At 44.1% G+C, this 25571-nt stretch overlaps 1 protein-coding gene across 3 annotated transcripts in view; it reads right to left on the reverse strand.

Moving 5' to 3' along the window:
• Psmf1 (proteasome (prosome, macropain) inhibitor subunit 1) overlaps nt 1–25357 on the reverse strand; it is a 28138-nt gene extending 2781 nt beyond the window's left edge. The window contains exons 1-7 of one of the 3 annotated variants that reach the window (XM_006499306.4): nt 25161–25357; nt 22169–22312; nt 16632–16784; nt 15380–15462; nt 10649–10834; nt 1981–2034; nt 643–801 (exon numbers count right to left, since the gene is read on the reverse strand). In XM_006499306.4, the coding sequence (XP_006499369.1) occupies nt 643–801; nt 1981–2034; nt 10649–10834; nt 15380–15462; nt 16632–16784; nt 22169–22312; nt 25161–25166 (785 nt within the window). In that variant the 5' untranslated portion in view covers nt 25167–25357. Of the gene's footprint in view, nt 1–642; nt 802–1980; nt 2035–10648; nt 10835–15379; nt 15463–16631; nt 16785–22168; nt 22469–25160 lie in introns of those variants that run through there. The other 2 variants (NM_212446.2, NM_001305244.1) reach the window with 2 other exon arrangements.
• Nucleotides 25358–25571: the final 214 nt, after the last annotated feature.

Consider the following 25571-nt stretch of genomic DNA (forward strand, 5'->3'; position numbering starts at 1 on the left):
CAGTCTCCTGGCCTTGCCCTTCTCATCTATAAAAGAACTATTGACATAAGCATTTCTTCTCCTGTGTTGTCCTTGCAGGGTCAATAGCGTGCTGGACAGTTTTACATAAAGTTGATACAAATTATAGTCATCTGAGAGGGGGAACTTTGATTGAGAGAACATGCCTCCACAAGATCAGACTACAGGCAAGCCTGTAGAACATTTCCTTAATTGATGGGGGAGAGCCCAGCCCACTGTGACTGGGGCCACCCATGGGCTGGTGGGTTCTGTAAGAAAGCAGGCTGAGCAGGCCAGGGAGAACAAGCTAGCAAGCAGCACTCCTCCATGGCCTCTGCACCAGCTCCTGTCTCCAAGTTCTTGCTCTCTTCGAGTTCCTGTCCTGACTTCTTTTAACGATGAACCCGTGATATGGAGTCAAATAAACTCTCTCCCAAGATCCTTTTTGTTCATGGTGTTTCATCACAGCAATGATAACTCCAACTAAGACACCAAGGGAAGAAGGTGAGGAGAGACCCCCTAGGCCTCCAGGGAGGCAGCATGGCAGCTGTGCCTGGAGTCAGATACCTCGGCTGCAGTGCTGGACTAAGCTAAGCGGAGCTGCCATCAGGTCCCACCTCTCAGCATACCTGAGTGAATACCTACCCAGATGGGCTGGTCCCAATGGGTCCAAAGGGGTCAAAGCGAGCTCCTGGGGGCACAGCACCAGGAGGAAGCCGGTTTGGGAGGCCTGAGGATGGGTCAATAAGTACTCTTGGGAAGCCGGATCTCAGGGGATCCACAATCATGCCACCTCTCTGACACCTGAGACAGGAAGGAAGCTGGGTAAGCAGGTGTTACAGAGACTACTGCCCTTGAAGAAGAGAGACAGGCATATAGTGAATAAAAATTGACCAGCATGACTACTCTAGAAGTCCAGGAAGACAGGAGAGCAAGTCAGAGTGAACAAGAATACAAAGAGCACACAAAGTTGTGCACCACTGGAGCCAAAGGGCCTGCAGCAGCAGAGGAAGTTCTGTAAGGATTCCGTGAGCCCACAGGACAGAGATCTCTGACACATCTTACATTTAGTAAGATCAACTGGTCAAGAACCAGAGCTAGAATTGGCCAGGATCAATACAGAACTCTCCAGCTCTGCAGAGTTTATCCTAAGTCTAGGAGTAATAGCGTCAATACCATGATGAGGGTTTGCTATTTTCTTTTTCTTTTTTTTTTTGGTTTTTCAAGACAGGGTTTCTCTGTATAGCCCTGGCTGTCCTGGAACTCAATTTGTAGACCAGGCTAGTCTTGAACTCAGAAATCCGCCTGCCTCTGCCTCCCAAGTGCTGGGATTAAAGGCGTGCGCCACTACCGCCTGGCCGAGGGTTTGCTATTTTCTTAAGGGCCTCAGCACAGCTGCTAACTGCCTGTGGGTTGCCCAAGCCTGGCTCCTGCCATTCTCTGTCCCTCACTGAGTTCCACAGACCTGACTTCATGCACTCAAGCTGAGATAAATAGGCTTACATGCTGAGGTCACTGTCTGAGCCGCTCTGAAGAGTTAAGTGAGTCCTATGATCTAAAACTGAGATGCTAAAAGTGGGGTCACTCTTCAGCAGGAGTTAAACCTCATCTGACTCACTCAGAGAACACTGCAGAGCTGAGGGTACAGAACCTCTGCTGGATACAGGATGAGAATCAGAGGATACTCCCTTTGTGGAATGAGGTAACCACTAAATAGCCTGAGCTGTTACTCTACAGCCTGTGGCCCATTGTGTGGTTTTCCTTTTGCATCCTTATGACTCTTGCCCAGGAGGGTCCCAGGTCTTTCTCTGAACTGCTCTGGGTATGGCAGACCACAGAAAGTAGCAGTGACTCCTCAGCCACTCATCACTACCTCCTTCACTCCAAAGGGAGGGGAGGCTGACGAAAGCTCTAAAATGGGATGAGCTGGGCTGCAAGCCACTAAGCAAATTATACTGTTGCTGCCTCCCCAGAAATACTCACCCAAAAGGGTCTAGGTCATCTCCCCCGACAGCAAATGGGCTCAGGGGATCACGCCTGAAACAAACAAGGACAATTACCACAATTCCCAGAGCAGCCAAGCACCTATGCTCCCAGGGGCTTGAAGCTGATGCAGAAGAGACACACCGAACACCAGACAAGGAAGAAACTTTCATAAGATCACAACGTAAGGAATACTTGAAAGTGGTCCTTGGCAGAGATTAATACTGATCACATTAAACTGGAAATAATATGAAGAGCTGAACGAAAGGTAAAACTGGGTGGATGCGGGGGACGGGCGGGGAACTGGAGAGACAACTCAGTGGTTAAGAGCACTGGCTACTTTTCCAAAGGACCTGGGTTCAATTCCAGCATCACATAATGGTTCACAAGCATCCATAACTCTAGTTCTAGAACATATGATGCCCTTGTCTGGCCTCTATGGCATACACATACATACATACACACAGCCCAAACACCCATATATACATAAATAAAGAATTAAAAGTGAAAACGGAGGCAGCAGAGATGGCTCAGCAGTTAAGAGAGCATACTGCTGTTTTAGAAGACATGTTTGGTTCCTAGCACCAAATCAGATGGCTCACAACCACCTGTAACTCCAGTTCCAAGGGATTTGACACCTTCTTCTGGCCTCTATGGCCGCTTGCATGCATGAGGTACATACACATCCACAAAGGCACAAACACATAAAAAATTAATCTTTAAAAAGGTAAAACAATAAAGGGCAAAGTCTAGATAAAGATAAATTATTAAATAGCCTCCAAATATATTCTATTGTATTCATACTTTGCTAAAATTCTTATAGTTTATGTAAGTCAAGAACTTGATACATGAAATATTACTTCAAAACCAACACCTGGCAGCTAAAGTGTAAATGCTACTCAGGTGGAGCAAGACAGAAGCCTGGGAGCCAGAGGGTAGTGTGTGCTTCTCGGCCTTCTATCCATCATGGCCTGTGCACACTTTCAACCCCACCGTCTACTGTGAATCTCTGCACCACAGCCAGCTGGTGGCCACTGGCTATAAACCTCTGCAATCTCTAGTGTTCCCCCTTTCTCTCCAAAGGATTAAGTTCTTCCTTCTCTGCGAATGCCAGAGCGCCAGAATAAACCTGAGAATGAGAGTACAGAGCATAACTAAAGGTTACCAACTCTCCAGAACAATGTGGGGAGGAGGGGAAACAAAACAGCGCAAAGGAGGGGGGAGCTGCAAGGCCCGCTAAACAACTCAAAACTGCCAGGAGGAGGGAGTTGCTAGGCCCATCCCATCCCATACATACTCAGGCCGTCAGGGCTATCCCCAGGGCTATCCGGCAGGCAGCAAGTGCTCTCCAGCCTTACTACAAGGCAATCACACTTTTAAGAACTTACTCTGTGAGACCTGGGAACCCTTTTTAAATGCATCACATAATCGTGTGCACCTTAGGGCAGTCAGAGTTGTGTCTGTGTTCTGGACTTGGAGTAAAAGATTTTATAGCAGGCTGGCAGGAGCCTGTCACAAAATCTCTGCATCCCCAACTTTTTTTTTCTTTAAATTCTGCTAGTTTATTGATTGATTGGTTTTCATGACAGGGTTTCTCTATATAGTCTTGGCCGTCCTGGAACACTTGCTCTGTAGACCAGGCTGGCATTGAAAAAAAAAAAAAATATATATATATATATAGAGAGAGAGAGAGAGAGAGAGAGATTTGCCTGCCTCCTGAGTGCTGGGAATAAAGGCATATGCTACCACTGCCTGGGTCTAACAGTAACACCCAAGAAGACTCAATGATGGTAAACCATACTTTAGGACAAGAAAGGACTTGCTGATAGAATCAGCCTCAAAGAATGGACAGCAGTGATTAAGCTAGAAACAAACCTGTATCATTCTTGCCATCACCCTTGGTTTCTAGTCCCAGTCAAGCTTCCAAATGAGTATCTCAGCTTCATACACTCTACCAGAAACTGTCACTCCTCCCTGATTTCCTGCCTGTGTCAGCCTCTTACTGTCCTTTGGCATGATATGGCTATGGCCCATTTGAACTCTCAGAAGCTACCATTACTCAAAGGATTCCCACAAGCTTGTGCTAACCAACATTCCTTCACAGAGAGGGGAAGCTCAAGAGGAGTGATTCTAGTTCCTCATGTTCTGGTGACTCCTAACCATAAAATTATTTCATTGTTACTTCCTAACTGTAATTTTGCTACTGTTATGAATTGTAATGTAAACATGCCAGATGCAGGATATCTGATATGTGACTCTGTAAAAGTCATTTGACCTCAAAGCAGTAGCAACCCATAGGTTGAGAAGCACTGCTCAAGAGGCTTCCTAGTAAGAAAGCATGAACACACAGGACTCCTCCTTTTCCTGAGGCGAAATAACAGCTATCAGTTACTGAAGTAGGAGACAGGTAGAGGTTTTCTTCAGGCAGAGTAGCTGTACACAGCTCATGCTCCTGTAAGTAACCAAGCTTTGTTGTTGGAACAATCCAGATCATTATCATCACTTCTGAAACAGCTGCTGATGCACATGTCAGAAAGAGGAGCCCAGAAGGGCTGCATCACGATCCAACACTCATGAGCTGCTTTACTCTGGGCCACCTTTCTATGCAGGAATAACAGTGCCGACCCCCTTTTCTCTTATTTGGCAATTAAAGAGATTATGTCTGATAATATCTTTACACTTAGTATGGTTACTGAGGACACAGTAAGGGCTCAGTAAATATTAACCATGTTAGTAGAATCAGAATTGTCATATTCTCACTAAGACTCACTGAAGGGTGAAAAAAACAAAATCAATAGTTTAAGGGCTTTACGACCAGACTACATTTAAGGCTTTAGATGGCTCCTATGATCTCAGGATCAAATCCAGCCCCAAGGCACATGCTGCCTGTCTACTGTGTGCTTCACACACACCTCTTCCTGCACGAGCTAGCACTAGTAGAGGTTACTCACACCCAAGAGGACTCACTGTTCCATTGGCTCTACTGTTTCCTTAAAAACTAATCACTTTGAATAGCATCAAGTTTATACTGATCTTTTTAAAAAATATATAGACAAAGTTTATGTGTATGAATGTTATATATATATCTAGATACTTAGTGCCCACGAAAGCCAGAAGAGGACACTGGATCCCCTGGAACTGAAGTTACGGATGGCTGTGAGCCATTATGTAGGTGCCAGGAATTAAACCCAGCCCTGTGTAAGAGCAGTAAGTGCTTTTAACTACTGAGACATCTCTTCAGTTCCATATACTTTTAAATTACAACTAAAGTATGGCCTTTGTGAAGTTTCTGGTTCTTTCCTGCTCTCAGTTCTTCAGTTCAATCACTGCTCTCTTTGCTTCAGTGTACCTCGGCATACTGTCACTGTTTTAAGGACATCATAAGGGTGAAAGGTGCAATTAGTCCTTACCAGCTGGAAGCTGCTTAACGATTGGGGCACAGCTCATCACACACTGCCAGAGCTTAGTTCAGTGCCTGACAGATAATGGATACAGAGTAACTTACAGATAAGAAAAAGCCAAGCCTTTTTAGTGAGACTCAAGTTCAAACTGCAGTTTCACCATTTAACAGCTGTATGGCCTAGGGTAAGCCACAAAATCTCCAGGCCCAAGATTTTCTTCCACAAAATACAGACAAGAGTATCTGAGGGTTGCCATACAGATTAAAGGATAGTGCTTACTACAGCACGATACCTGGTACATAAAGAGTTTAATAAGCAGTGTTCAATATCCTATTACTATAACACAGGAGTTCTGTCTCTTCTTGGTTATGAATAATTGCATATTATACATGAATGACAGATCTAAGAGGGTAAACAGATGGAATATGTGTCTTAGTTAGGGTTTTACTGCTGTGAACACCATGACCAAGGCAACTCTTATAAGGACAACATTTAATTGGGGCTGGCTTACAGGCTCAGAGGTTCAGTCCCTTATCATCAAGGTGGTAGTGTGGTAGCATCTAGGCAGGCATGGTACAGGAAGAGCTGAGAGTTCTATATCTTCATCTGAAGGCTACTAGCAGAATATTCACTTCCAGGCAGCTAGGGTGAGTGTCTTAAAGTCCACACCCACAGTGACACACCTACTCCAAAAGGGCCACACCTTCTAATAGTGCCACTCCTTGGGTCAAGCATATACAAACCACTACAGTATGTTATCTGGAATATATAGAATAAGCCACTAGTCGATATAAGAATATTATTGCACTAAATTTGCTATCCCTGGATTAGAAAAAAATTCAAAGTATTCAAGATTCTCTGGTTCTAAATTAACAACAAAATATAAAACAAAACAAAAAGAACAAAAAAGTTAATCGGATGTACTGATGCAATAGTGGTACAAATGTGTGCGTAACCAACCATTCTCTGACTGGATTTAAGGTCCACTCTGCAAGATGGGACCCATGCCTGACATGGTTGGGTAGCCAAGAACCTGAGACAAATAGGCCAAGGGCCTAGGAGAAAACCAAATAGAATGACTGTTTTGTTAAAGGAACAAAAAGCAATAAAATGAAATTTGGCTATATCTCTAGATTCGGCCTTGCTCAGCCATCATCAGAGACGCAGTTTCTTGCAGTAGACGGGAACTGAACAGAGGCACACAACTAGACAATGTTCAGAGAGTGAGAAGTTTTGGAATACTCAGTGCTAAGTAGACTATCTTCACTAAATATCTGTCCTTGGGATTCAGGAAGCTATGCAGAAGAGGAAGCAGAAAGATTTCAAGAGCCAGAGGGGATGGATGACACCACGGAAACAGTGTCTTCCTGACACAGTAGGACTCATGTACAAATGAATTCAGAGACTGTGGCAGCACATGCAGGGCCTACACACAAGTTCAAGCTTGACAGGGTCCTCCCAGCACAGCAAGGGGGAAACGGACACAACCCCCACCCCTAATCAAGAAGCTATCTTCACTTACATCTTCTTGTAAAGAAAAAATTAGTTTTTTTCCAATGGAGTCTTACTGGGTATATTAACTATACTCACAAATATCTATCTTTGAACATGGCTTTCTTTAATCTATGTGATTCACTGAGGAAGAGATCATGTACCAAAGCCTTTGTAGAAAAAGTGTGCTACTTTTTTAGCTATAAATAGAACAGATATATTTTCATGAAAACCATCTTTTACCTGAAAGAAGAGCAAACTGTGGGTATTCAGATGTGACTACATCCTTGCCACTTTCCTCAAAAGAGGAGACATTAACTCAAGGAAAACAATATGCAGTATATGTTACCAATTAGAAAATGAAAAAAATATTTTTTTGGTTTTGGTTTTGTTCAACACAGGGTTTCTCTGTGTAACCACCCTAGCTGTTGTGGAACTTGCTTTGTAGACCAGGCTGGCCTCAAACTCAGAGATCCACCTGCCTCTGCCTCCTGTGTACTGGGATTAAAGACATGTGCTACCATGCCCAGCAGAAAATGAAAAATTTAAGTAAAAACTAGCAAATTGGAAATTTGTATTCATCATTTGTGTGAAAAAAAATCCAAGTCCTTTTTGATATTACTAAGTTTTGAATGCGATTTTTGATACTTTTAAATAAAATATATGAGCTTTCAGCAGATCTATGTATCTCAGAATTGGTGTTTTCCAAATGTTCAAATACTCTTTCAATCTAATGGATGAAAAGATCCATTCACAGAGCTTGACATGATACACAGACAGACACACAGAAAGTTCACTGGTAACACATGAAAATGCAGTACTGCAGCTAAGTCATAAAGACAATTACTACTTGTCAATCAGTGCTTAGTATAACAGCAGAGAATAGCTACAGAGGATACTTGGAAAGAATATATGTGTTTTGACTCTACTGTCAGAACACAGCACCAGAATGGAGTTGTGTGAGAATTCGGAGAGCTTGTGAGAAAAGTCTAAGAGAACAAGAGTCTTGTGACCTCAGTGTATCTGAAATGCAGAATTGGTTTTGGAATGTGTTTCTGTGCTCCTCCCAATGTAGGTTTAACAGACAGGAGCTTACTTCAGCTGTTGTTATTCATAAGCCTCCATGGAAAAACACCTTTTTGCCATGTATGGCTTATCCTCGTGATTGAACACCATACATATGATTCTTCTTAACCCTGAGTATAAATTTAAATAAATCTAATAAGAAATTTTTTTTAAAAAAAATCTAAATAAAGTTGGCTATTGCATGAGATTTTAATCTACCTTATTTTCAACTAGAGCTGCAACACTGTAACTCTTTATTCCCCAAACCTGTGCCACCTTACATAAAATCCACATCACTTAATGACTGAATCCACAAGCAGAAATAAGAATCCACCTGAGGGCTGGAGAGATGGCTCAGCGGTTAAGAGCAGTGACTGTTCTTCCAGAGGTCCCAGCAACCACATGGTGGCTCACAACCATCTGTAATGCGATCCAATGCCCTCTTCTGATGTGTCTGAAGACATCGACAGTGTACTCATATACATTAAATGAATAAATAAATAAATCTTAAAGACAAGGAATCCAGTGGAGTGCAGCTAAGTGGTACAGCACATATTAGCATGTAGAAGGCCTTTAGTTCCATCTCTAGCACTAGAAAAAGGAAAAGGGGCAGGGGGAAACTGAATACAAAGAGAGGAAAGGAAAGGAAAGGCATCAAGATATCTTCTTTTTAAAATGTATTTAATTCTTATTATGTGTCTGTGCACAGATGGGTACACAATTAGAGAAGGAATATTTATGGACACTTTCAGTGAAAACCTGAAATGCTTGAAATATTCTATGCATACATAGAGGTCAGGAAAATCATAGCACATTAGTAAAATAAACTAGCAAATACTAAAAAAAGACATGTTAACATTTTAGTAAACAAGGCTTATTAAGAAGATGTAGAACACAAACTGTAAAAATCACATGTAAAGGCAGCTTGTTAAGGATCAAAGATAAATTTAGAATGACCTAAATAAGGCCTTTATACTAAAGCTTCACTTTTAGGGAAGCTGGATAAGCAAAGCAAAATTTGTTTTCAAAACAATGGACATGATTTGAGGCAGACAATTTCCTATTTGCAGACAGATGGAGCTAACATAAGTGGGTTAGATTGAAAAGACCAACAAAAAGTTAGGCTTAGATTTAAAAAAAAAAAAGAAACAAAACAAAACGAACAAGCTTCCCTTTATCAGACAAAGGAGAGAGGAAAGGAGGGGAAAGGAACTAGTTATCTTCTTTTTAATGTCTTCGTGTGTGTGTGTGTGTGTGTGTGTGTGTGTGTGTGTGTGTGAATATGCAGGTACAGAATTAAGTAGGAACAAGTTAGTAACCCAGAGCCTTCAGGAGCTCGAGGTCCCTATCCACCTGGCACTCTCCATTACAGTAGACTGACCTCTCCAGATTCTCCATTACAGTAGACTGACCTCTCCAGATTCTCCATTACAGTAGACTGACCTCTCCAGATTCTCCATTACAGTAGACTGACCTCTCCAGATTCTCCATTACAGTAGACTGACCTCTCCAGTTACATCCATAGCTGAATATAGACAGGCCACTCCACACTTCAGAAATCAGATCCACGTGTGAGGGCAGAGTGGTGGTTCAGGTGTGGGGCAGGTATAATGAAGGCATGGAAGGTGAGAGGTGAAACACGGGTCTGCATTATGTGGGAAGGGGCAGAGGCTTCTAGCACTGTTTAAAACTATTCAGTTATGGGGGTCAACTGCTTCGGGTCTTAAAATCACCCATTTTGTTAACTGTCCAGAAATTAGTCTTAAGTCTTGTAAGCATACTGAGTCCATGGCTAGAGCACTTGGTGGGAATGAAGATACCTGGACCCCAACCTTGACTCCGCTAGTGACCTTAGGCAGGCCATACTGCCTGTGCCCTTCCATGAAATAAGTAGGTTTTACAGGACAAGCAGTTCCTAGAGTTCTCAAGTACTTTTTGTTTTCCTCATTCTCTCTATAGGAGCCAATATTTTAAAAGATTCACTAAACTGACTTGCCAATTATTAATTATAAGAATTTAATTGATTACCTTTGTCAACTAACCAAAAGTTTACAACTCCTAGCCGACATAAAAAGCCAATGGTAGTTGACACTGAGTGCTTATTATACGGCACACAGTGAATGCTTCCCTATTACAATGCCAATCCCTGACTTAACCATACTGTCAGCTTCATACTAGGACATGCTGTCTAGACAGACTACAGTTTCCTGGCCTTTGTCTCCTTCATCAGAGTAGAATTCTCCAGGATTACTGCTGCTAAACTAATCTGCAAAGACCTTGGACATCATTCATTCATTCATTCATTCATATAGCAGCTATTCTGTCCATCTTCTGAAGCTGTCAGAGGTGAGGGTATACAACAAAATGCAGTGAATGGAGAAGACACTGGGGCTGCATCTCCTCCAGGATGGCATTCTGTCCTTATGCATTCCCCAAGTCTGGCTCACAACTCTACAGAGTAACTGGGATTCACCTGGACAGCAGCCTCCAACCCCTGCACACAGAGGGCTGTGTGAGCTTGAGAAAGGAGACAGGCAGCTTAGAATGCTGTAGTCAGAGTAACTATCAGTAGCACCAGAACTCAAATCTATCACCATTTCTACTTTTTTACCTCTGTACACCAATACTTTCAACACGTCTGCTGGAGACACTTGGAGACCAGGGGAGGGGCAACAGCAGGATGGGCTGAACTTTGGGGACTCCATACTTACCAAGCAGGCTGCCTGCTAGTATGAGGACGGTGTGAGGAAATCTGGAGTGGGTCCACCTCTCTGGCAGTGGCAGGTGGGAACTCCCTCGGAGGACTGTTTGCACGAGCCTTCTCCCACTGCTCATGGATAGGTGTGATAATTCCAGATCTGATCTGAGACCGAAGCTCCTCACTGTTCTTATAGGTCCTGCAGGATTGAGACAAGAAATTAGCTTCCTGCAGTTGGCTGGGAGTCTCATGTACAGTATTCTGATGGCTCGGTCGGCGGCGGCGGCGGCCCTGAGCAGCCTTGGTCTTGCGCTTGGCCTGTTTACTATGGTGGGAACGGGCCGTCCGGCGGACCTGGGTGAGGGGGGCAACAGCCTGATGCTGTCTCCGAGATTTGGGCCTAAGTTTCTTAGGCATCTGAGTTGCCCCTCCTCATTTACCACCCCATCAGAAAGAGATGAGAGTAGGGGCACAGCCTGGACTGGCTGCTCTTCTGTTCCCATGCCACCCCTCCCTCAGCTTCATTATGTGTTCATCACATGTCATGGAAGGAAAAGGCTCTGTGGGAGGATGAACCACAGAGGTAGGGCCTGAGGCTCAGTTTAGCCAGATTCTGGGAGAATGTCTCTACCAGGTGTCTCTTCTCACCAAGAGAAATTAGCACCATGAGCTACAGCTGAGGTGTGGTGGCCAGGTCAGGCAGCAGAGGGTGGGCAGAACGGCTCCTTAAAAATGAGCCAAGTCCTGGTCCATAAAGCAAACTCCGTACCTGAAGTCCTACAGAGTGTGTTCCCTGGCCATATGGAACCACATCAGAGCTCAAAACAAACGCCTCTGAACTTGTGGAACTCAATCATTTCCAAAGAATGCAAGGATCAAAGAGGAAAAGGCAGAACCCACACTGTAGTGTTCTGAATGAAATGTTCCCCCATGGTCTTGGCATTTGAATACTTGGTCCCCAGTTGGTAGCAGTATTGGAGTAGGTTTAGGAGATGTGGTCCTGCAGGAGGAAGTGTGTCACCTGACAAGGTTTCAAAAGCCATGCACTATTCTCAGTTTATTCTCTTGGATTCCTGCTTGTGGTTCAGTATGTAGGCCCTCAGCATCCTGCTCCAGCCTGCACTTGTAGCCATGCCTCCTGTCCATGATGGACCCCTAGTCCTCTGGAACAATAAGCCCAAATAAACTCTTCTATAAGTTACTTAGTCATGGTATTTTAAAAAGTAACTAATACATAGCCTGCCTCCAAAGACACGTCTCAAGACATAAATACAATACAAGAAAGTCTAGTCACAAAATTTTACTTTCACTGTTAAAAAAGTCATTTTCAGAAGCCCAGGTGGGAGCATTTCCAAGCAGTGCTAGGAAGCCAGTGCTAGTTAGTTAGTATCAAAGCTAGACAACTAGGAAGCCAGTGCTAGTTAGTATCAAAACTAGATAACTAGGAAGCCAGTGCTAGTTAGTATCAAAGCTAGACAACTAGGAAGCCAGTGCTAGTTAGTATCAAAGCTAGACAACTAGGAAGCCAGTGCTAGTTAGTATCAAAACTAGACAACTAGGAAGCCAGTGCTAGTTAGTATCAAAGCTAGACAACTAGGAAGCCAGTGCTAGTTAGTATCAAAGCTAGACAACTAGGAAGCCAGTGCTAGTTAGTATCAAAACTAGACAACTAGGAAGCCAGTGCTAGTTAGTATCAAAACTAGACAACTAAACAAATAAAATTACAGACCAGAATTTCTTTACCAACTCAAAACAAAAACCTTTCAAAAATATTAAAATTGACCTTAAACAATTTATTCTAGGTAAGCAAGGCTGGTTTAATATTCACAAATCAATGCTGGCCACTATTCTAACAAGTAAATAAACATCAGATAATTAGACCAACTGATAAAGCACAAAACAACATGATAAATGCACTCATGGTAAAAAAAAATAGCACTAACAAAGGAACTAAGGATATAGGAGACCATCCTCAGCTTACTACAGAGCATCTGCCACATGCCCATAGTTAACAATACAATCAGTGATGGAAACTGCATCCTCTACCCCTAACTGTGGGAACATGACAAGGAAACTCTGTGGCAATTCTAATTTAACAACACTGGCAGCTACAGGCACTGTGAAAAGGGAAAAGAAGAAAATCACAGCAATTAAAAGGTGAGGAATGAAACATTTTGCCTATGACAAATTTCCAAGGAAATCCTGCCTCAACAAAACAAAACACCTCAAAATTTCATTCACTAGTAGGGAAATGCAAATTAATGATCCCAATGAGAGACAACTTCACATTCAACAAATAATATAAAATAAAATGCTAGGACAAGATGCAGAGAAGTGGGTGCACTCATAATGAGTGGATATAAATGATTCAGAAAACACCAAAAGTAAACCAAATATGACCTTACCACCACACTCTGGGGTCCCCCATAGAGAATAAAAAGCACAGCTGCATACAGCCTGTGCTCAAATGCTATGGCATCCATATCTGTGATTGCCCAACTAGACACAATCTAGTCAATTAACTTACCCTTTGACCAGTGAGTGATCAAATCAACTGTTGTACACGCAACATAAAGTATACTCAGTAAACAAGAGGCACAGTTAAAGTGCACTACACTTTAGATGGATCCATCACAAGAGTATTATGCTAGTAAAAATGCCAAGCCCAAGACTACATATTAATTCTATTTATATAAAATGTTTCAAGTGAAAAAATTTAGAAATGGAGAACAAATTGCCATGGAGGTCCAAGGATCCTGACCTACTTAGCAAGGTCCCTACAGGCACAGACGCAGACACACACAGACACACACATTTACTTCAAGTTTTGAAAAAACAAGAAAATGAAAAAAATGTCTAGAAACTGTGCTAGTTAAAATTAATTAAAAAGACATAAAAATTAATGTAATAGGAAATATTTAGGTGGATTAAGAAAAAAACCTAAAAGATCCGCTCTGAAGAACACTGTTGGGATAGGTGCAGAAATCAGAATGTAGACTGCATATTAAATGATATACTGATGCTACATTCTCAAGTGTGATCATTGTTCAAAGTTGAGACAGATGATATTCCTATGAAATTGCTAGTCTAAGGTGGAGGTGTTGGAAGAAGGATAAAGCACTTGTCACTAAGTGTGAGGACGCTAGGACCTATAAAGCCAGGCCCAGTAACATGCACTGCAATTCTAGTGACCATACAGCCAAAGAGGATACAAAAATAGGAATCCTTGAAGCTCGTAGGCCAGCTAGCTTTGTGTACACCGTGCAAAACAACAGAGAGACCCTGTTATAAATGAGGACTTACTCCTGAGGCTGTCCTCCTACCCCCTCTCTCTCTCCCTCCCCCGCCCACACACACACACACACACACACACACACCACACACACACACACACACATACACACACACAGTTGTTCCATGCTGCAGAATTTAAAGAACAAAGTAAATAACCCTCAGATGGTTCAAGAATATAAAACAACTGTTAAAAATTGGCTAATCTCGGTAATAGATAAATGGGTATCTACTGTGTATTTTTGCAAACTGTCTCTCTTCAAATTTCAAAATTAGGAAGTCAGCGGAATGTCTCCACAAACAGGGAGAGAACACATGGAGAAGCGGCCAATGAGGACTGCCACCCAAACTACACAACCAACTCTTAACACCGAGTGAGACAGGGAACAAGCGAAGTTGAAACTGAGCAAAGGATCTAAACAGCCTCCTCAAAGAACTACACAGGGAAATAAGCCCATGAAAGACGACTCACACCCTGCCTCACTTAACACAATGCAAAGCCACCATTACACTGCTGAATGCTGACAGGGCACGGGCTGGGCAGCAGCAGCTCTCCTTATTCCCTGACAGCAGGAATGCAGAGCAGCACAGCCGCTTTGGAAGACAGTTTGTCTGGACTCCTTTCCAACCATGACATGCTGAAGAGGTAAAACTATGGAGACAACAGCAGGACCAATGCTTCCAAGGACAGGGGGTGGGGGTGAGGGGAAGAACACAAGGATGCTTACAGTGTAACACAATGGCCTATGACACTGAAACACTGCATATGCCACTGTGTGTATGTCCAACCTCGCATACCACACAACACTAAGAGTGACCCCAAAATGGAGGTGATGTGGGTGTAGGTATATGGCTTATGACTGAGGAACCTCTCTGGTGTCACACAAGAGTGGGAACGGTGAGCAGATGGGATCTAAATTTTGACTCTTAAAAAAAAAAAAAGCTGGGAGTGAAATGAAGATGTACTTGATTTAAGCATACTTTCAATAAGGAATTATTCTTTTTTTAAAGTGTCACACACGTGGCACATGTGTGATCAGAAAACAAATCTGCAGTCATGGTTCTCTCCTGCTGACTATGGGACGCAGGGACAGAACCCAGGTTGTCATGTCTGTGCACAAGCACCTCTACCAGCAAGCATCTTTACCCACTGAGCCACTTGCTGGCCCCAGGGATCTTACTGTTGACTGAAGCATTAGCCTCGCCCCAAGACTATAGCCACGGTAGCCTCTGTGCACTCTTAAATGCATGATTTTACTTAATGAGACATTTCTATGTGAGTCTTGTCTTCAAACAAACAGATATGTAAGAAGGAGGGAACTGAGAACAGACTGCGCCTAGGGCAAGTTCTTCTGTCAACCGTACTTGTCTCTGGGGACTTTGATACCAGTCCTTATTTCTTGCTACTGAGTCCCTCTGCCTTTTCTCATGGAAAGACTTCCTTTAGAAGTACCTGTGGAAGTCACTCAGGTCTTCTGCATCAATATAATCATCTAAGTTCAGGGTCAAGTCTGCCACCTGCTGTGTGCCAAGTTCCTAGAAAAGTGAAAACAGAAAATGAGAGATGGGGTATATTTCCCAGGTTACTGGTAACAGGGGAAGGTGGGCAAGGAACTGAAGTACCCCGTGAATACACAACCATAACCTGGAGCAACATAGAAACACAGGCCCAGTAAGGGCAGGCATCTTGCTCAGGAAGGGAGCAGCACACAGCATGGAGCACTGCAGACTGAATACCAACCCACACCCAGCCTGAGGGGCCAAGCAACAGTGGTTTCTAGGGTTTGGGGTACTGCTTTTGGAAGCCTAGATTTGAACCTACTTTAATGAACTAACTCCATTCTTTTAATGTTTAAATTAACCCAAAGGAATTGTTTGCACCTAAGAACCCAGTTCTTAGAAAAGAACTAAATGTTCATCAGTAAGGGCAAGGACAGTGAAGTAATACAGAGTAATGAAAGAGAATGAGGTATATCTATCTGTGTTATGTAAAGCCCTTCAAACACGTGGTATGGAAAAAGTCAAGTACAAATAATACAGTCAGACACTTTTGTGCACATGCAACCAAGACAAAATGGAACAGAAAGAAAGTCATCTACCTCAAGGTGTTCACAGTCCAGGGTGAAAATACAAGCACAGATAAGTACATAAATACCAAACATGGTATGTACCAGATGGAAAATAGAATAGAAAGCTATCATTTAGACTTGTCTGGCAGGTGGGGTGGATAGTCAGGGCACACACACACACACACACACACACCGGGGGAGGGGGGCAGGCTAAAGGAATGATGGCAGAAGGTATATATATATGTGTGTGTGTGTGTGTGTGTGTGTGTGTGTGTGTGTGTGTGTGTGTGTGATGTGATGGAGGTGGTAGTCTCCAGAGCAAGAAACAAAATGTACAGGGTCCAAGGCAGTGAAACCTCTTACTTACGAAGCTAAGAGAGAGGCTGCAACTACAGAAGCCTTTATCTCCTGTGTTGTCAGAGAGTGAGTACTGCTGTGGACAGGGGGTTCCTAATGAACACCTTTGTGCACAAAACTCTTCTACATATATTGTGGGTTTTTACCTCAGGAGAAAGATGCCCAAAGTGGAATTGCTAGGTAAAAACTTTGGGGTCATTTCTGAGTTCACTGTTAAAATGAGTTTCTAAACAGGTATCTCGATCCCACACCATTAGCAGAACCCTGGCTCAGACTCACCAGCACGTTGATGATCATGCCGTTCTCCACAGAGACAGCTTTCAGAAGGAGTTTTCTGGCTCCATCCTTAGACTCATACCGGAGGGCATACAGTTCTTTATTGCTGTTCCACTTAGCTGGCAGTAGTTCTGATTTCTTATCACTGGGACCTGGCTGAGAAGATACCAGGCTTAAAAACAGGAAGATCTTGGCCTCAGAACCCAAAACTATGAAGGACCATATTACCCATAACTTGATCTCATCCCTCCCATCACACGTGTGCAGGGATACGCACCTAGTTAGAGGTCTACAACTAACACTCTTATTCAGCTATTTGCCTGCCTTGAGGACAACACTGGAGGAATCTGTCAAGAAGCTAAGGCTACGGGCTAGGAATAGAGCTAAGTAGTAGAGTGCTGCCTAGCATGTATGAGGACCTAATTCCCAGAACCAACAAAAATTAAAATAACTACTGCCTTGGCTTAATAATCATCTCTCTACTCTATCATCCTAACAAGAATAAGATCAGTGTGAAATTAAAAGCAGTATTTTCCACAGTTCACACCTTGGGTTCTCTGTAATAGCATCACAAAATGACTGAAAGCACAGATCCTAACAGACTCTCCAACCGATAAAAATCATTACTGTATGCCCCAAATCTAACACACAAACAAGATTTAAAAGTTGTAAAACAGATACTTATGTAGTCATCACTAGCATAGCAAGTTCAGTGTCATCAGTCAGTAAGCATTATCACTAAAGCCTGTGCACAACCAATATTCCGTGTGTATGTGTGTGTGTGTGTTTACTTTTGTACTTGTATCATTTTTACTTTTCCTTCACATTACATCACTACACATGCAGCTCAGCCAGCTACTCTTCTAGAGGAACCCATCTAACTCCTAGTACCCACACGGAGGCTTTCAACCATCACCCAGTCCTAAGAGATCTGGCATCTTCTTCTGGCCCAAGTGGGTGCCAGATAGACAAGATGCACAGACATACATGCTGATAAAACACCCATAAATATTAAATAAACTAAATATATATTCAAATATAATATAAGCTATCTATCTATCCATCCATCCATCCGTCCCAATGCTTTTGAACTCAGTTGCTGTCCACCTTATTTTCTGAAACATAGTCTCTCACTGAACCTAGAGCTCAATGACTCAGCAGGCTAGCCAGTGAGCTCCAGGGAAGTGCCTCTTCCTCTACTCAACACTACTCCTGGCTAGGAATGGAAACGCAGGTACTCATGTAATTAAGACAGGGAAGGCACTTCACCCTCTGAGCCATCTTCTTGGCCCCACCCTTTCCCTTTCCCTTCTATCCAGTGTTGTTTTGGGAAGGTGATCAGCATTCTGTGGCTGATCTACATACACAACTATACAGTGTTGCACCAAATGAATGTGCTACGATTTAGAAGTTCATTAGAAGTTGATTTTTTTTCCCCATTATATACAATGCTGCTATGTTGTTGTACATATCTGGCACACATGTGGAATGCTCAGAGGATGAACTTTCATAGAATAGAAGCAATCTGTGTACCAAATCGTGATACACTTGCAATATGTGAGCTCCTGGTTCTACACATGGCCTGCAGGCTGCCATTACCTGTTTGTTTGTTTTTGCCAATCTGGTAGACTGTACAATATATCTGTGTATTCATTGTGATAATCTCCTTCCTTTCCCTATTTAATAATTCTAAGATTTCCCTGTCTTAATTATGACTTCTATTGCTGTGATAAAATACCATAATCAAAAGCAACTTGGGGAGGAAAGGGTTTATTTTTATTTACCTCACTATTTATTTTTCTACACCACAATATATCATAGAAGGAAGTCAAGGCAGGAACCTGGGGGCAGGAACTGAAGCAAAAGCTATGGAAGTACACTGCTTGCTGGCTTGCTCAGGTTGATTTCATATATACCCCAGGACCAACTAAACAGTGAGCTGGGCCATCTCTCCCTCATTAATCATTCGTCAAGAAAATGGCCTACAGACTTACCTATCTTACTGTCATTCTTAAGTGCATGGAGGCACTTTCTCAAATGAGATTCCTCTTCCCATATAACTCTAGTTTGTGTTCAAAGTCCCTCCCCCCAACCCTTTAATTAAAACAAACAAACAAACTCAAGCAACCAGGACATTCCCTTTCACACATTAAAATATGAGAATAATCTCAAGTCATAGTGAAAACAAGCAGGGCCTTTCAGGTAGGAAATAAAGTTCTTAAGCAGGACCACTAAAGCAAACACAATGCCACTTGTGAGGCCACCCATACCCTAGAGCTTCTGTCCAGGCACAGACACTATAGCCAAAAGGAACAAATGACAAGAATTAATAACCAGACCAAGGCAAGGTTTGGAAAACAAATAAAAAGAGCAGCTAACCGTATAAATGGTGTCTTAGTTAGGGTTTTACTGTGAACAGACACCATGACCAAGGCAAGTCTTATAAAAACAACATTAAATTGGGGCTGTCTTACAGGTTCAGAGGTCAGTCCATTATCATCAAGGTGGGAGCATGGCAGCATCTAGGCAGGCATGGCACAGGCAGAGCTGAGAGTTCTACATCTTCATCCAAAGGCTACTAGTGGAAGATTGACTTCCAGGCACCTAGGGTGAGAGTATTGAGCCCACACCCACAGTGATACACCTACTCCAACCAGGTCACACCTATTCCAACAAGGCCACACCTCCAAATGGTGCCACTCCCTGGTACAAGAATATACAAACCATCACAAATGGTGTTTGTTTTTTCAAATTTACTAGTTATCAGGGGGCAGCTAAAATAATGAGATGAGCCGGGTAGTGGTGGCACACACCTTTAATCCCAGCACTTGGGAGGCAGAGGCAGGTGGATTTCTGAGTTCAAGGCCAGCCTGGTCTACAGAGTGAGTTCCAGGACAGCCAGGGGAACACAGAGAAACCTTGTCTCAAAAAACCAAAAAAAAAAAAAAAAAAACCAGAAAAGATATATATATATATATATATTATATGAATGAAGGTCACACCCAACCACCAGCCTAAGACTTAGTTTGACTGGGCATGAGTGAACCTTCGACACTACTTCTGGGAATTCAGACTTACACAGGCCCTTTGGGAGTCCACCTAGCAGTACTTAGCTCTATGAGGTTTGTATGAGCCAAGACTCAAACGTCCTCCTAGAAGGAAGCTGTGGATACATGTGGGAGCCTGATAAGCAATGTCAACCTTCATTCCAGTGTGAGCCTGAACAGCTGAAGCCGAGGTAAAGTGCACACTATGCTGACAGTGGCACATTACACTGCAGTCAGAAGGAACACACTAGATCAAATTATAGTATTCTAGAGAAAACGTCATGTGTGTGTGTGTGTATTGGCAGTAAAGAACCAGGAGGAGGAGTAATTCTATGAAACTCTCCCCTCTGGACACATGCACAGAGCACCCATGAATACCATCTTCGTAAGAGCAAGTCACCAAAATAAGCAATATTCTGTCAGGAAGCACTAACTGGACTCTGTTGGTTATGAGTGGGGTACAGAGGGAGAAGTCACAAAGTGGGAATTTACAGGGGGAGTGGGAGGAGTTAGAAAAAGTTTATGGTCCAATACCATTTATGGAAAAACAAAAAACCCTTTAAAAAGCACACATTCAACACAAAACAGCACGACCAGAAGCTGTGTTCATGAGAGCATGGTAGGATGGGATGGGATGGGAAGGAGTGGGGCGATGGACAACACTGACAAAGGCCCACACATGAAGGACTTTACACAGCAAGTGCAGGGGAGGCCACCCCTGGTGTTTGGAAATCCTTTGCCAGAGGAGTCACAATCAAACTTGGCTAGGTGACAAGGAGACTGGTAGCCTCAGCAGAGACAGGAGAGTAAGGAGAAAACAAAACTGAAGCTAGCCACAGCCTGAGAAACCCTCTTGCCTTTCTGGGTAACTTCCTAGTGTGGTGTGGACTTCAAGGGTGACTCGGGTGTTTAAGGCAGGGCTGGCAGACCTTACCTGTGTTCAGTCAAGACCTTTGACTCTCTCCTGTCCTACATGGACAGCACTGGCCCTACCAGCAGGCGCTCTTGACTTACAGACAACCTGCTCTGCTCCCCACCTCGACACCTTCATTCCGGAGCAAGAAATAATCGCTAGGGTCAGGTAAAGCTCACAGCCTCACTGTGGTAAGGTGAAACGGATACTCCACAGAAAACAGAAGCTAGACAGGCCCAACACATCATGTGGCTGTCCTCTGCACCTTGATATAAAATATCAAGTGTCCCACAAGGCTATGGTTGGCAGATAACGAAAGCATATGTTTGTACCATGTAACTTCCTCAGATGAAGACTCAAAGGCCTGAGAGTGGCTGCGACCTATGAAAGGTTAGAGCAGGGCAGGCTGGAGATTCTTCCAGACAGACTGGTAAGGTAAAGAAAGGTAAAGCTAGCTGTCTTCTATAGACAAAATCCTGAGGCTAGAAACATTCCTTAATGGCCACTGGGCTCACCCTAGTGCCTCTGGGCTAGAATGCAACCAACCAACCAACCAACCAACCAAAACTGCACACATAAACAGGTCATTCTCTCTTTATAATCTTCAGACTCCCACAACACAATGCCAATTTTTCTAACTCGTATCTATGGCCATCTCCATGGCCCTCCACTGACCTTATCTCACACGGCTACAGAGCTCTCATGGGGAGTAGCCGTGCCCTCAATAAGGAGACCAATCAATGCCTGTTTGTTCAAGTCAACAAACATGTTCTTGAGATCAAATATTACAAGCCCAGCTCTATAGCACTGGAGGCAAAAAAGCAAAGAGAAAGTGGGCAGCATGACTCTTTAGCTGCTGAGTTGGTATTACCCAGTCAAGTGCGTGCTTTGTTCCTCTCATCACCCACAGAAGGAGGGTGGCAGGAGGCAGCTAGAGGACCAACACAAATACCTGCTGAGTCCAGCAAGCATTACTAATCTGCTGGCCACAGGCTGGAAAATAAAACTCTCTAGTAGATAAATTAACAGTTAATGGCCTCTCAATTTTTAACTAATTAATTAAAAAAAATTTTTTTTTGGCTTCTACCCTGAAAACGCATACCCATCAGCAGAGAATGGAGGCAAGGGCAGCCTGAGCCCAGAAAGTACTTCAGGAGAACGGACAGCAAGAATCAAACGCAGCATTCAAGTCTGAAATCCAAACACTGTCCCCTCGAAGAAGGGGTCCTAGAATATGGCTGAGTAGGTCAAAGTTCACTGCCACACCAGTGCTTGAATCCAGATGCTTGGAGTTGAGGGTGTAGCACGGAGTATTCTACGGCAGATGCTTTGGGTAAACTGGTGGATGAGGACCTTGAGGAAGCTACTAGCCTGTCTCAGTCAGATCCACACAACCCCGGCTGTGTCGGGGACGCCTTTACACGTCCGTTCCCGAGTTTACACGCACGCTGTGCCCGTTGTCGGCACCAGCACCAGGCGCGCTAAAGTGCGGCATCAGAAGCCTCGCTCGGGCCCTGGCTTTGGCACGGTCAGGGCAGGCCTTTGGGCCTCGGGCTGCAGACTCCCCTCCACCCGCGTACCTGGTCGCCCGTGCCCAAGGCATAGTAGCCGTTTGTCACCACTTCCCAGTGCAGGAAGCAGACGAGTGCGTCCTGCGGGCAGCTCATGGATGGAGCGGCCGACGCGAAGAGAACCTCGAGACCCGCCATGGATGTTTGCGGCTTCTGTGGGAAAGGAAGAAAAGGAGGGGACTATGCAGAAAGCCGCTCCGCCTAAGAGAAGCGGGACCGCGAGCGGCAGCGACGCCTTTTGATGCCGCCTTCGCTTTCGGCTCTGTCCGCACCTGCGCGGAAAAGTGGAAACGCGGAAACGCAGAGACGCGCACCGGAAATACTTGTTGACTTTGTGCGTGCTCCGGGCTGGAAACACCTGCACCGAACTAGAAGGTTCCACTAAGAAGCGCGCAGGCTAGGGCTTATCTTCTCAAAGCCTTTTTGCCTGCAGCAGGCGACTGCTGAGTGCCAGGCTGTTCGTTCCTGGGGAGAGACTGCCTTCTACCAACTACAGTAGACTTCTCATCTGCGAAGTGGAGTGTGTACTAGGCCGGGGGAAAATTTAGGCAATCTGTCTTAGATGTTTTCATCGTAATTTATTAGCATGCCTGCAGTACTTCTTGCCTGATAGCACTTTATTCTACATGCTAAACTTTAATGCATTTATCAAAATTTCCAGATCCAGTATTATACAGTTGGTATTGATGACAGTACTCTGCCACTACATAGATTTGGAAATCGTGTCACAATCAGCCAGTGAGCAATAGAGGTGCCCCTGGGAACTGGTAATTTGGTCTCTAGGATAGCATTTATATGTATGTTGATTGCATGCTAAATCCTGTGCCAAAACCTTTACATCCCCTCTCAACAAATTCATGGGGTATATTTTATTACCCATCCTCACTTTGCGAGTGATATAAAGAGCAGAAAGAGTGAAATGACTTCACCCAAGTAAACACAGCTTTTGACCACATCTAGAGCCCAGAGATAACTGACAAATGCTAGCCACTTGTGCCCCAATCTCCATCAAGATTTTTTTAACCACCTGTTGTTTCTCCATGTTTCTTGAAGTCCAATACTTTTTTGTAGACAAATAAATTTTGCCATGTTGGTTGGTACCATGACCCAAACCATTGTCATTTTTTTTTTCTTGGTTGCCTGGCATCAGCCTTGTATGCTACACTGGTTTCACCCTACAACCAGAGAGATTCTGTTAAAACACAGGGAAGACCATGTTCCTTAGGCCCAAGCCACACCTCAAAGGCGAAGTTCACTCTAGGTCTGTCACCCTCTCACTCCACAGGCCCTGTGCCTTTCTGATATCACCTCCAAGTGTCCTTTCATTCTCTGATCTCCTTGGCTCCAGTGACCTTGACTTCTCTCAGCTCTCATGCCTAGGTTAACATGCCACAGGTCTTGCCCTGATGGAACTTTGTAGTGTTTCTTTTTAATAGACAAAAAGCAATCCAGTATGAAATCTGTCATTTGGGGGTGCTGAGAGAGCTATACAAGGCCCACAGGAAGCCTATGTTCCAAGCAAGGATCAGGAAGGGTTTCTTGGATTAAGAAATGGCCAATTGCACAGAACTCTCATGGAAGAATAAAGAAGAAATGTTCCTGTAAAAGCATATAGCATACGTGAAGGCACCAAGGTGGGAAATGTAGCTACCCCCGTGTAACTGGAGACTCAACACTGCCCCTCTCATCTCTTCCTCATCTTTAACTACTCTCCACACCTGTCCTCAGCCTGGATGTCATGACCCCCAGGGGTTGCATAGCAGATTTCCCTCAAATTAGATATTTATATTGTGATTTATAACAGTAGCAAAATTACAGTTAGGGAGTAGCAATGAAGTGATTTTATGGTCGAGGGTCACTATAACATGAGGTACTGTATGAAAGGACCGCAGCATTAGGAAGGTTGAGAACCACTGCTCCACACTGTGCTCAAGGAGTTTGGTGGTGTGCCAAGGGGGCAGGCATGCAACAGAGAAAGCTATCAGCTCCAGAAGGGCTGAGAATTTTATCACTGAAGTAGGTTAGGCTTGCTGGTTCATGATGATAGCAAAACACAGGCTGGACTTTTGGCCAGCTTTATTAGTGCTTTTAAGGTTTTCTTTTACTCTCTCTTTTTCCTGCTGTTGTTTTATCTTTTTGTAACGAGGCCTCTTGCCTCCTAAGCCACCAGTGCTCTCACCCCGGCCCCTTGGTTCCACACTAGCTTGCATTCCCTTGATTATAGCTTGCAGCTCACACATTTCCCTTTTCTTTTATATACCATTGCCTATCTTAATGGGGCTTCCCCTAAAAGCCAATACTGAAGGTATGGTGGCTTGTGTCTGTAATCCTAGGACCTAGGGGAAGAGAATAAGGAGTTTAAGGCCAATCTCATATTGGTGATGAGTTCAAGGCCATCCTAGGCTACAGGTGATCCCATTGGGAGCTTGAGTGGCTCATTTGAGAGCTGCTCCCAGGGCCGAGCAGGAGGATTGGGCTAAAGGAGGTACCTGATAAGCCTCTGAGAGCAGTTGGAACTCACACTTGCTGGCAAGCAGTGAGGAGAGAGAGTGAAAGATCTCAGAGATGTTTCAACTCAGGACTGGGGAACTGGGATAATGTTTTGCTCTGGTAAGAGCTACTTATTAGAATTATGGAAAGCCCTCAGGTAGTGAATGACAGAATTCGGAGGAAGTGGCTCTGGTGCTTACTGGTGACTGCTGGGACAGGCAGGACATCCTACATCTGCTGTGGTCCTCCCACCTCAGCTAAGGATGATCTGTGCCTCGGAAAGTCTGCATCTCAATAGCCCATTTGGAAAAGGCATTATTAGTACATTGAAAGAACAGAGCTAAGCTATGTCTTCTGCCCTAGAAGTCTGTAAGTCCTCCAAGGGCCTGGCTGTGTTCTATTCATCCTGTCCCCAGAATCTTCCACCCATGGGAAGAAGTGAGAAGATTCTCTGGACTAAAAGTTCTCTCTGCCTCCCTTGGTCCATCTTCCCTTGTTTCTGTAGACTTACCTTCATCAGCAAGGGTCCCAGTTGGCCCTGGGAGTTCTGGGAGAAGCTGAGACAGGGAGCAGGAGGGAGAGGCTTCCCTGGCCTCCCAGGAGCCCCTGACTACCTGGGTGGAAAAGGGCCCATGCCAGATAAGGGCACAAGGTAGCAGGAAGAACTGGTAGGTGGCTGCAGCCACCAGTTCCTGGTTGCCAAGTGATAGCAATGTGCACATTCCAAGCTCTGTGCTTCCTTGGAAACTGTTAAGATAGGAACTACAGGTCAGGCAACGGGAGCAATGCAGAGGACTCCAACGAGCATCCTTTTCCTTTGGTTTCAGCTCAGAGAGCTCTCTATAAGAGATATTTTTCTTTACATCCACCCAACGGCCAACTAGAATTTAAGACTTCCCATTCCCCACACCCCCCACCCCCC

This window comes from Mus musculus, chromosome 2, assembly GCF_000001635.26.
Source record: "Mus musculus strain C57BL/6J chromosome 2, GRCm38.p6 C57BL/6J".
Taxonomy (NCBI): Eukaryota; Metazoa; Chordata; class Mammalia; order Rodentia; family Muridae; genus Mus; species Mus musculus.